This window comes from Talpa europaea (assembly GCF_964194135.1).
Source record: "Talpa europaea genome assembly, chromosome: 7".
NCBI lineage: Eukaryota > Metazoa > Chordata > Mammalia > Eulipotyphla > Talpidae > Talpa > Talpa europaea.
Genome location: NC_140074.1, coordinates 84188272 through 84201170, shown reverse-complemented (window position 1 = coordinate 84201170; position 12899 = coordinate 84188272). Strand labels below are relative to the sequence as shown.

Sequence of the window (12899 nt, the reverse complement as noted above, 5' to 3'; positions counted from 1 at the left end):
GGATATATTTACATTAAATAGGCCATATCATTAAAGCTAATTTTACCTGTTTCCTTTTTCGTAATGTGGCTGCAAGAAAATTTAAATTGCATACATGATTTGAATTATTTTTCTTTTGGACTGTGTTGCTCTAGCAAAGGTCAGGAACCACATGAATCAGGGTGCTGGGCAGCGGGGGGAGCAATTAGCCAGTGTCCTGGGGCCCTTGAAATTTCCTTGATGTCTCCCTTGGCATTGTAACTGGTTGGGGGGTTCCCTCTCAGTAGAATGGGAACCAGGCGGACCTGCTAAGTTGTGAGGTTGGGGTACACAGACAGGAAAGACCTCTCTAGGGCCTGTAAGAGGTCATTGCTGGAAGGTAAGCTTCTAGGTCCTATGTCTGGAACTCAGAGTGGGAAACCTTCATGGGGGGAGAAAAAAATTACATTTAATTTCTAATTAGGTGGTATGGCCTACTTCAACTTCTTGTTCCCTGCTGTCTAGAAAAAGAAAGACTCTCTCAACTTCACCTCCACTAGGCTTTTCTCAGTCCTGTCCCCAATTAGGTGTGTGTAGAGGTAGGAGTGGGTTGGTGCCTTGGTGCCTTAGGCCCACGTGCCCTGGAACAGAGTTTTCTCTCAGGCTGCTACAACTTTCTTCCTAAAGCTATATTTAGGTGTTGGTCTAGGGAAAAGGATGTGAATTTTTCAGGATCCTGTTTATCCAGGAGACCCACACCCCCACCTCACAGCTGTCTGTCCTCTGTACAGTCTGGAACTTCCCCTTCCGTCCTTCCCTGCTTTATTTTGGGCACCCAGGCCCTAGAAAGGATACAGTATTTACCATTGAATCCCAGCACTTGTTAGTTGTGTGACAACTGCCATTTACTTACTTCTCTGAGCTCTATTTTTCTCGTTTGTTAGACATAATGATACCTACCTTGCAGGGATGTCGTGAGGTACAAATGAGGCAGTGTGTATAAAGTGACTGGCCTTGGGCCTAACAAGTAGTTGCTTCTTTGAGGTCTTTAGTTAGCCACTGGCCAAGGCTGCTGCTGTAAGGATAACAGGAAAGAGCCCAGTCGCATGTGATGTCTGCTGCTGTAATAGATATTGGCTGTCGGGAGGTGATGGTGCAGATTCCTGTCCCTTTGTCCTTTGTGTTGGAATCTTAAATCCAGACCCAGGTTGGCTTGGGCACCTCTTACCAAGCTGTCATGTTCCCAGATGTACCTCCTTACACACCTAGACCTAGACCTATCAGGAAAACAACAGACTGTGGAGTCTAGCTTTTACAACCTTATGTAAACTTTTGTAAAATGGGGATAATAATAGACCCATCCATAGTAATGTTATGAGGATTAAATTAACTGAAACTTTATTGTGTAAAACGGAGCTCCTGGCACATGGCTAACTCTCAGGAGTAGCTATGGTCACTCGTTGGCCATGCCTGAACTGGAGACACAGGAAGAGGCTCTGTTTGAATACCTTTTTTTCTCTCTCTCTGTTTCTGTTTGCAGCAGCAAGGTGGAATACAAAGACCCTGTGCTAAACACCCCTAATTCTCTGGGAGGGGGTTCTCACCCCTGAAAACAGCACCCCACCATGTTTAACCTCATGAAGAAAGACAAGGACAAAGATGGCGGGCGGAAGAAGGAGAAAAAGGAGAAAAAGGAGCGGATGTCAGCGGCAGAGCTGCGGAGCCTGGAGGAGATGAGCCTGCGACGAGGCTTCTTCAACCTGAACCGCTCCTCCAAGCGTGAATCCAAGACTCGCCTGGAGATCTCCAACCCCATCCCCATTAAGGTAGCCAGCGGCTCCGACCTGCACCTGACTGACATTGACTCTGACAGCAACAGGGGCAGCATCATCCTGGACTCGGGCCACCTCAGTACAGCCAGCTCCAGTGATGACCTCAAGGGTGAGGAGGGCAGCTTCCGTGGCTCTGTGCTGCAGCGGGCAGCCAAGTTTGGCTCCCTGGCCAAGCAGAACTCACAGATGATTGTCAAGCGCTTCTCCTTCTCCCAGCGTAGCCGGGATGAGAGTGCCTCAGAGACCTCCACCCCCTCTGAACACTCTGCCGCCCCATCCCCACAGGTGGAGGTGAGGACTCTAGAGGGACAGTTGATGCAGCATCCTGGCCCAGGCATCCCTCGACCAGGGCCTCGGTCCCGAGTCCCAGAGCTGGTAACTAAAAGATTCCCAGCTGACCTACGCTTACCACCTGTGGTGCCTCCGCCACCCCCTGTCCTCCGGGAGCTAGAACTGCAACGTCGGCCCACTGGAGACTTTGGTTTCTCCCTGCGCCGTACAACCATGCTGGACCGGGGCCCGGAAGGCCAGGTCTTTCGAAGGGTGGTTCACTTTGCTGAGCCTGGTGCAGGCACCAAGGACCTGGCCCTGGGGCTGGTGCCTGGTGATCGTCTGGTGGAGATTAATGGGCACAACGTGGAAAGCAGGCCCAGGGATGAGATTGTGGAGATGATCCGGCAGTCCGGGGACAGCGTGCGACTCAAGGTGCAGCCTATCCCGGAGCTCAGCGAGCTGAGCCGGAGCTGGCTGCGGAGTGGCGAGGGACCCCGCAGGGAGCCAGCCAATGTGAGTGTTTCCCTGGGCAGCCGGGTATGAGCAGGGGTTGGGAATGCTGGCATCTCCTGTGATTGTACCTGGGTGGATGGTTGGAGTGCCCAAGAGCTGAGAATCTAACAAGTGTGTACATAGCGAAACTGTGCCATTCTTTGGGCTCCAGGGACAACTTACCTGGTCTGTAAGGAGGAGTCACCTGGGGTGGGGTGTGGGATAATAAACAGTGTACAAGCTTCATGATACAAGGGTGGATTAGGGGTTTGGGCACCACATTTCTGAGGCCTAAATTGGCATGGAGGCCAACATGTGCCACTTCCAGATATGAGAGACAGTCTGGGCTAAAATAGAGTATTTCCCTGTTATTTGGATATTGGAGGTGAAAAAAAGACAAATTATTTCAAATCTGGGATGTATGCTGCTTAGTTGTTACTCCTAGGGAGATGACCTGAGACCTCCTTTGTAAACCACAGTAGTTGAGATTTTTATCCCAAATGGGACCATTGTAGGATTTGAATCAGGGGAGTGGCTGGCCTGATTTATAAAGATCACCTGGGCTCCAAGAGTCTTTACTACCTCTCCTAGATGAAGAAAAAGCATGGCCTGGAAAAGCAACAGGGACCAAGCCTTACAGAGATAGGTAACTAACTGTCTCTGAGACCCCAGCTGTTATCCTGCCCATGCAAAAGGGGTATCGATGGGATTGACACAGGTGGGGAGGAGATTCAGATTAGGCATATGAGCAGGTCTCTAGGGGATGGAGCTCTCCAACCTCAGGGGTCTGTTGATAGGGTGGAAACATACCAATTTGGAATCTTCTGCCTGGAGACAGAGCATGAAGGACAAGTGGGCCTCTGGCCATCCCTCTTTCCCTCTGTGGGTTTTAGGACTGTCCAGATCTTGCCCCTGCAGCCTGATCAGTGCACAGCCTGGCCAGGACCTTTCAGCACTAAGCGCCCCACCAGATGTAGCGAACTCAAAAGTGGGAGGAAATGCTAAGGAAGCAAGCAGAGTCCTGGACCTGGCTTTTTGCCGGGAGGGAAAGAGGATGCTCAGGATGACTCTCAGCCTAGCAGCATATTGGGCCTGGAGGGCCAGGAGTGGCAGGGTCAGACTCTGGCAGGAAGCACTGGAATTGGGTCCCAGACCTTCCTGTTCTCTGGGACTGGTTGGGGTCAGGCAGCTTTGTTAGACAGAAGAGGTATAGGGAGTGAACCTGCTGTGGAATCCAGGGGAGGACCACACATCAGGCACCTACTATGTGTTAGTCACCAGGCTAGATGACCTCAGGGAACCCCAGTGTAGAGAGAGTGGTCTTTATCTCAGAAACAAAGATTGTACTCTGTTGTATTGTCTGTGTACTTTTTCCCAGATGGAATTTTAACAGATGGAATTTTCTTCTTAAAGAATGACTCCCCTGGGGGATTGTTGCCAGCTCCCTGCTGAACCACAGTATAGGCCCCCTTGGGGCCCTGGGCCTGGCATTCCAGATGCTGTTTAGTTTTCTCTTTATAGCATAGGAATCATCCTGGCATCTCATATTTCCCAGCCACCCTCCCTTCCTAACTAGTTGCTTCTTCCCCATCCCTGGGGAAGTGGATGGTTTAGCTGTGGAGCTCTGGTGGATTCTGCGTTACAGCTGGTATCCCTGAAAGGCTGGCTTGCCCTCTCCCCCTTGGGGCATGCCCAGCTGGCACCCAGAGGGCTTCTTCTACAGACTGATGCCTGGGTGATCTGGCAGGGGACAGAGTAGAAAACCCCATCTTCATCTGTCTCGAGGACCATCTGACAGGACAAGAGGCATAGGCTGAGAGAAGCCCCATGTCTTTTCCTACCCAGTGGGTGGTGGGGGCTCACACTACAGCAGAGAGGAGCAGAGTGAGCCCAGCTCCTGGGGACAGACCCAGAGCGGCGTGGGAGTGCTACAGCCTCTTCTGCAGCTCTCATCCTCTATCTTGTCCTCTTCCTCCCACTCTGACTCCTGCTCCTTTCTTGGCAACAGTTCTAATCTCAGTTCCATGCCAAAAAAAGAATCTTCCCACCTCCTCCAGGCTCCCGGGCGGGGTACCCTGACAACTCTAGCCCCAGAGGGACAGCTCCTGGTGGCCACCCTGCCCGCCAGGCCATCCATCAACTGTGTCTACACGTTTCCTGTCCCCAGGGAGGTCAGAGGGAGCCGGCTAGCCATCTGTTCTCTTTCTGCACACAGATGGGGGCCAGGCCCTGTGGCTCCTCTCCATGGCCTTTCAGAAGGTCCCAGGAAGAGCCAGCCCCTCAGGTTTCCTTCTCCGGTGGTGTGGTCCAGGAGGGGACACCTTCTTCATATGTCCCCATAGCTTCTAGACGAGGTTCCAGTGGGAGTAGGGGTAAGCCACATAGTAGGGTGGATTTTAGACCTGATAGAAATCACTCATCAGGTCTGAGAGAAGTAGCTCTTTCTTCCACGATCCATCTTTCTACTCACCTACCTATTAAACATTCATTGAGCTCGTACTGTGTGCTCTGTTCTGGGATCCAGTAGTGAGCAGCAGATAATCCTGGCCCTAGAGAACTCATAGTCTAGTGGGGGAGATGGTCAAGTAGTGGACACTGACATGATTGTTTGAAAATGATGGGGGCTGCTACAAGGTCCTAGAGAGCACAGAAGAGGAGCTTCAGATCTAGTCTTGGGAATAATGGGAGCAGGCGTCTGGGTATATGAGTAAAGGGAAGGCAGGTAGAAGGAGCAGGCTGTAGTGGACATACACCAAGGCCTAGAGATTAGGGAACAGGCTGGGGGGATAGCGTAGGGGGAATGTATATCAAGAGAAACAGCAGGAGAGGCAAGCAGGGGCCAGGTCACCAAGGCCCTTGTGAAGAAGGCTAAGGAATGTGAACTTTCACCTGAGGGCAATGAGGCAGTTTAGCCAGGGATTGTAGGAATATATTTTAGAGAATCTCTCTGACTGCTCATGGAGAATGCTTTCAGGTGCAGCAAGGATCGCTGTGGGGAGAATAGTGGGGCGTTATAGTAATCCTAGCAGAATGAATGGAGGCCTGAATTTGGGCAGAAGCAGTGGAGATAGAGGTATAGCTGTGAGCTCTTGGTGACTGACTGGTGTGGGAGGGGAGGAGGAGAAGGTCAGGTTTCACTGCCAGGTTTGGGGGCTAACGTTAAGTTCTTTCCTTTGCTCCTCGGGGAATGTTTTGGGGGCATCTGTTTTTAGAACAATTATTCTTAAGTTTCCTAAAGATGAAGAGTTCTTTGCATCTGGTGAGATTAGGGGAGGTGTTGGTAAAGAAGAGGATCTTACCTCCAGTTTCATGAGTTTGGGTGGAAAAGTCAGTGCCTAAGGGATGAAAGCTAGGTGGGGATGAGGGCTTGGGAGAGAGGAGAGCTGGTCCCTGCTGTTTGTATCCTCAGTGGGCTTGTGGCGGACAACTGGGTTGTCTGGGAAAGTAGGTTGTTGCCATGGAAGTCAGAAAAGTCCACTACACCCTGGCCAATGTGAGTGTCCTCCTACCCTAAGAGTCGGAGGAGATGGCCAGCATGGGAACCCTTACCCACAAAGCACTGCTTCCTTGAGCTTTTGAGGATTGGGTGGGAGAGTAGAGGGGTTAAAGGAAGGCTTCTATCCTGCCCAGTCAAGTCTGGTTCCTTGGATCCTCTGGCTCTGTCAGCCACTTGCCTGAGATCTCTGACATAGTTTCTTCTGTTGGACCTTGAAGTTTATACTCAAAGGTTGTAAAATTTGTTATTTTTAAAGGTTTATTTATTTTATGCATACATGAGCTGGGGTGTAGGCCAGAAGTGTGGGGGTGAGAGGATTCACCAGAGACAGAGTGGGGAACAGGACAGGCAGACCTACTGAAATACACTGCTGAGGGGAGCAGCGGGCGAGACAGGGAGGTCTGCTGCGCCATGTGGGTCCACTCCCTGGCTGGGATCAAACTCGTGCTGCAGTGGCTGCGGATTGCTTCATAGTGCTGACCTTGCACCACCAGGGAGGCCCAGGTTGGAAAGTTCTTAAGAGGTCATCATGTCTGTCTAAATCACCTCCGTGTTCAGGAGAATCTGGGAAAGGTCATGTTAGAGTGGAAAGAGCATGGACTTTGGAACCAGAAAGACCTGTGTTTGAGTCTTAACAGAGTTACCAAACTTTTGACTTATTCCCTTGTTTTTTCACTTATTTCCTTAAACATTTTACTTATTCCCTTAAGTGTTTTTTTAAAGATTTATTTTTATTTATGCATATAAGAACTGGGGTATAGGTCAGAGGTACAGGTGTGAAAGGATCCACCAGAGACAGAATGGGGAGCAGAACATGTGGATCTACTGAAATATGCTCCTGAGGGGAGCAGCGGGCGAGACAGAAGAGGCCTGCTGGCCGGGGATTGAACTCACGCCACAATGGCTGGCGATAGCTTGATAGCGCAGAGACTTTAACCCCTGTGCCACCAGGGCATCCCTTAAGTATCTAATGAAGTCTGTTAAAGGACCAGGTACTGTACTGGACACTGGCAGATTAAATAAAGCATCTGTCCTTGAGGAAACATAGACCTAAGTAAAGAAATGGAGTCAAGCACCATAACTGCTATCACAGAAGTCTGTAGGGGTAGAGGGGTGTTAGGAGGAAGTGGCCACTTCTGTCTAGGAGTGACAGAAGGGGTGACCATTAAGAGGGGCCTTAGAGAGGAAGTGAACCTTGATCTCTATAAATAGTCTTATTTTCTGTCTTTCCCAAATTTGAGAATCACCAGAGAATGATGCACTCCCAATTAACTCACTATCTCTGAGAAGAATAAGATTGGCGCTAAAAGATGGCTTGTTGTTTATTTGGTATACTGTATTTTGTGGGTCTTTATATAAGATAACATGTTCCTATATAGGGTGCGATCACCAACATAGCAGGTATATGCTTAAGAAGTATATGCTTAAGAAGATTGATACCCTTTCCTCTTTCCAGTCCCTGTAGATATCTAGGGAAGATAATTTTGCAGGCTCATAAATTAATCCTGTTGCTCTCCCATCCTTGCTCCTGGTGAGATTTTCTCTCCAATGGGGTGCTCCTGTAGCTCTATCCTTAAAGATAGCCAGTTGAAGGGAGAGATGGGATGCTGAGTACACCTCGACTATTCCAGCATCTTAGAGCCCAGCTTCTGAGGCCTTCAGGCATGGTCATTCGTGGCCTTGCAGGAGACAGGCCAGTCAGGGTTGCCTGCATCTGAGAGAAGGGCAGGGGCTCTGTGCCATAGTGAAAGCCTAGACTGCTAGGCAGAAACTATATGAGCTTCATTAACCTTGTTTCCAGAACTCTGGGTGCTGTCAGCAGTGGGGCCTGAAGAATTCCAAAGAGTATGGAGACTTGAAATTGTAGTGCTCCCAGGTTGGCCAGGTCTGCTTCTGAGCAGTGGGTTTGCTCAGGGGCTTTTGGTGGTGGTGGAACAGCTGAGTGCGGCCTGGGCTCCCTGGTCTAGAATGCTTCTGTTCCTAATATTACTCAAATGACCCTTGAAGGGGTTTTTGCTTTTTGTTTTAAATATGAAATTTTTCCTTCATTTTTTGCCAAAGCTTCAGGCACCTCTGGCATCAGAGTCTCATAATCAGTCTCTCATCAGAGCCCTGGCTTGGGCGCTCAGAGTGGAACCCAACAACTAAGTCTTTTTGGTAATGATACCTACCCTCTGGTGGGTTAAAAGTCTTTGGAAGCATTCTGGGGGCTCCTAATCTAACATGGATTAAGAACCAGCAGGATAGAGTATTGCACTAGGTCATTTCTGTCCTGCTAGGTCTCTCTTCTCTGTCCTCAAAGACATCATTCTGCCTTTTCCTCAATGAGATGTTAGATGAACTGTAGCCCCAGAATGCCCTGGCCACCCAGCCTGTGGGTGCTGGGCTCAGTGCCCAGACCACATTGAACTGGGTGTGGGTACATGTCATGGTCATTGGTTGTTTTTGCTGGCATAGCTTGGAGCCCTGATGTGGGGGCAGGGCCTCAGTTGAGTTAGTTTGCCCTGGCCCCTTCCGGCCAGGCCAGTACCCCTCCAGCCCATCCTGATACCCCTGGCCACCCTGCCCTCTGCTCCCTTTTAATCTCTCTTATTTACTTTGAAATAGTTCTGGAAAATACCAGATATGCAAACACTGAGACTGGGGGTGGGTGAAGAGTAGGGTGAAGGGGAGTTTGTGGCGGGTGGGAACACAAGTATTTTAAAAATGCTGCAAATCTCTACAGCGTTTCCCAGAAACCACAAGCACGCGTTCTGCCTGCCAGCAGGGCTCCCGCCACCCCACTACACTGAGCTGCTGGATTCTCCTCACTGTAGCCTGGGGTGGAGAGCAGCGTCTGTGGGGGTGGGGACCAGTGACCCAGTTGACATAGGGGCTCCCCTGCTGCCTGGGCAGGCTGCCTGGCACCTCCATTGTCAGTTTTGGGTACCGGGTACGGATGTGCCCAGGCATCCAGCAGCACTGTGGGTGCCCAGCATGCCAGACAGGCACTGCAGAGAGTGGAGTCTTCATAGTCCCCCACTTCCTGCTGTGTAGTTTGAGGGGGGTGGGCAGCCAACCCTGGAGTCGTGCATGGTGTTTGGCATCAGCTTTTGTTCTGTTAAATACAGGGACAGTGTCAGCAAAACTTATTTTTTCAGTTGTTGGCCTAGTTTGGTTGGGAAGCTATTTCCTTAGACCTGGGTCACCACTCTGGCTCCTTCATCTCCTCCCACATGTTCCTCAATGTCAGGGCATGGCACGCTGCCCTGGCACAGCCTCTTTGGGCAGACCCTGGGGCAGGGAAGGATGTAGGGCGTTTGCCCAGCATTCTGTGTGGCACCTAGTATGATGCATAGCACATATATGCTCCCTAAGTGGTATCCAACTGGTCTGGTAGATCCAGCTGAACAGAAATGCTTTGAAGGAAGGCCAGGAAAAGTAACAGAAAGGATAAGGATCCTCACTGGCGTTCACTATACGTTAGGCCCTGTTCTAGATGTTTTTATATATTAACTCATTTACTTTTCCTAAGCACCCTACCAAGTAGGTAGTGTAAGAATCTCAATTTCACAGATGAGGATACTGGATTACAGAGAGATTAAGGTTAAGTAAGATGCTTAGGGCTTCACCGCTGTTTAGTGATTGGTTAGGATTTGAACTCGGCATCAGTCTTGCTCTACACTGGTGTGCTGGCTTGGGGGGAGGGGAGGGTAGCACCTGGATGTCCATAGGCATCTACTGCCCAGCCTGGGGACTGACCCTTTTGACTCCTGCTGCCCCTCTTCTCAAGGGCCTCTTCTCAGAGGGAAGGGGGAGCCAGGAGTGACTTGTTCTCTGGATTAGTCAGAAGAAGTGAGCCCAAGGGGCAGCCAGTGGGATTTAATCTTGTAGGAACCTGGGGAGGTACTGAAAAGGGGGCCCAACAGAAGCTGAAGAGAAGCAGCATCTCTCTGGGAGCGTTTGGATGTGGTCTCCTACAGGTGGTGGAGGGGTGTACTTTTCCCCCTTAGGCCTTACCCCTCTAGCTCCTGGAGGGAAGGGGTGTTGCCCCTCGCCTTATTATCCTATCAGTACTGATTTCCATTGCACCTGGGTTGGCAAGGGCCCCAGAGAGTCACCTCTGACCAGGAAGAGAGGTGTTGCACAGGGGTTGGACACTGCTGTTCCCAGGCATGCATATGGGGATGTGGGGGGGGGCGGTCAGGGGAAGGCCCGGCAGAGGGCCTAGCAGGCAGTGGCGTACTACATGGCGTTCTCTTTGGCTTCTACCATTGAGTCTCTGCTGTTCATTTTGTCTGTGGTGCTTTTCCCTGCCCACCCTCATACTCATTGGCCCCAGTTTGAATATCACTTCCTCTGGGAAGCCTTCCCTAATCCTCTCAGACCCTGTCAGGTCTGCATCCCGGCCACATGCCATCATTCTCCTTCATAACACTCATCAAGAATTTCCTTAATTAGTTACCTTATTATTTCCCGTGTTGGAACACTTCGTAAGTGGATATTTGTTGAAGGAAAGACAGTGGTTCTCTAGTCAGGACCTGGTTTTCCATTCTGTCCGGTTTTTGTCATTTAGTGCAGTTTTGGGCCCTAGAACTCTCCCCTTTCCTCCCCTCTGGCCTTGGTGACATGTCTGTAGTATATAAGCATGTTCTGCCTTCTCCCCAACTCAGATTCTTGTGTGCCTGGGCACTCGGCGTCCCCCACGGAAGGCAAGGAAGGGTGGGCTGTAGGCCTAGGAGCAGGAGCCTGGGGATAGGGCTCCAAAGGAGGGTCCTGAGGACTGCCTGCCCTGCCACTGGGGTCCCCAGAAATGTGCCAGGTTGGGTGAGAAGCAGATTTGGGGTCACATGGGGTTACACAGTGTTCCACCCGTGGGACCTTAGAAGAATGTGCCTGTCTTACTGGCTGCAGGTCTCTGAGGGGATGGAATGTTGCCGGCAGGACACAAGTCTTCCTCTTCCCTCTCCCGCTTTCCCTGCGCTGCTGTGTGCTGGAATGTCAGCAGGCTGGGAATTTTCACAGTAAGGATTTTTCCTAGTCAGAGCAACAGATTCCAGCTGGTGCCTGGGGACAGCTCCTGCGTGGACAGGGGCTGTTGGAGAGGGCAGGGGGAATGCTAGGGCAGCCCGAACAGCTCAGTTCCCATTCTCTCTGAGAGAGGCAAACATGTCTCCCCTACTGGGTCAGACCAGGGGCCCCTGAGCTTCTGGAGCTGTGGGGTTCAGGAAAGGCAGTGGGAGGCCTTGGGGGCCAGAGATTCCACTTTATTGAGGAGGGGACATGGCTGGCCATATCCCAGAAGACCTCGCTTCCTCCAACCAGTACATGAGTCAGAAAGGGGAGCTGCCTCAGATTCCATCCTCAGGTGGGGCTATGTCTGCCAGACCCAGGTTCTCTGGTCTGTGGGGCCACCCTGCTTTGGTAGGAAATGGCATTGCTGTGTTTGTCACCTGTAATTGTCCTTCACTCTATGGGCCCCACAACTACTCCAGAGCCTGGCTCCCTCTCTTATGACCTTTCTGACCCCTGTGCCCTTTACCCTCTGGTTTCAGTTCTACTGGCTCCTCCCTTCCAGTCCCACTTCTGTAAAGAGCTGACTCACTTCCTCCCTCCCTCACCAACTTCCCTCCCTGCCAGGCCCTTGGGTGAGCAGGGTATCCACAGAAAGAGAGTGTCTCACAGGGCAGGTCCTGAGCTCTCTTCTCTGGCAGCCATACTGTGAGACTGCCCCAGCATCAAGGGCAGAAGAGGGCGGCGTTTGGGAAGGGCAGGAGGGCCATGTCTTGGCTGTAGGGAAGGCCAGGTATGAACATCCCTGGGGCCTTGACACTATCAGGGCAGGATTTGGGAATCCTTGAAGAGCACCTGCTCCATTTCACAGTGTGGAACTGATTTTGTGGGTAAGAAGATGCTGCCCCTATGATCAGGAAGCCTGTGCTTCCTCTAGAACAGAAGACATCTGCAAAAAGATAGCTCTCAGCCCAGAGTGGCATGGGCTAGAGGCCAAGCAGTGATGGCATCATCAGGCAGCATGAGATAGTCATGACTCCCTGTGACACCCAGTCTCATGCCCAACCCATCACATCAGGGCAAGGTGTCTGGAGATCCCAAGGGTGCCTTTTTTATGAGAACATGGTGAGGGGAAGGGTCTGATACAACTGTTAGTTCTCTTGCCCCTTCTCACCCCTGCCTCCCTCCTCTGTGGGCTGGTTTGATTGTGAAGCTGATTGCAGAAGCACTGGCTTCAGAGCAGTGAAAGGATTCCTCCCTAGGTAGCTGGCTTCTACCTTGCCCTGCCAGGAGCTGTCCAGGCTGTGGGAGCCTGTGTGCCTGGCACGTCAGTCACTGGGGCACCAGCCTGTGCTGGGCCTGGCACAGCCTTGCATCCTTCTCCACGGGTGACCTAGGTTACCTAAAGGACAGGCCCAGGCTAAGGTTGAGTCCCCACTCGCTTGGCCATGCATCAAGATCAATAGAGGCGAGAGGGAAACTGGGCCCGCAGCCTGAGCAGCCTGGGGAGACTGCTGCGGTCTGTCTTCCTGGAATCAAGTGACCAGTAAACAGTCCTCTTCCCCTTAGCACTTGGCTTTGCCTTGCAGAGCCCCCATTGCTCTGGCAGCCTACAATGATCCTGATTCTTGCCTCAAGATTTCTGGACAATGCCTGGAATTTCTTGCCTAGGTGAGGTCGAGGGCAGCAGGCAGTAATGAGGCTGAGGCTCAGAGACGGTGAAGAGCACCAAGATGATCACTCCACCCAAAATGCCCTCCACCTCCCTTGTGGGAGGTGAACCACCCTGTGCATGCACACAGATACTGCCTGCATTCCTCTCTTAGGGCTTCTGTATTGTTCCCTGCCTCCACCCA

At 51.4% G+C, this 12899-nt stretch overlaps 1 protein-coding gene across 6 annotated transcripts in view; it reads left to right on the top strand.

The window, feature by feature from the left end:
- Positions 1 to 1583: 1583 nt before the first annotated feature.
- Positions 1584 to 12899, top strand: part of MYO18A (myosin XVIIIA) — a gene marked incomplete at both ends in the record, with an annotated part of 82848 nt that continues 71532 nt past the window's right edge. For all 6 annotated transcript variants that reach the window (XM_084236993.1, XM_084236992.1, XM_084236990.1 and 3 more), the window contains one exon: positions 1584 to 2576. In XM_084236993.1, the coding sequence (XP_084093119.1) occupies positions 1584 to 2576 (993 nt within the window). The remainder of the gene's footprint in view (positions 2577 to 12899) is intronic.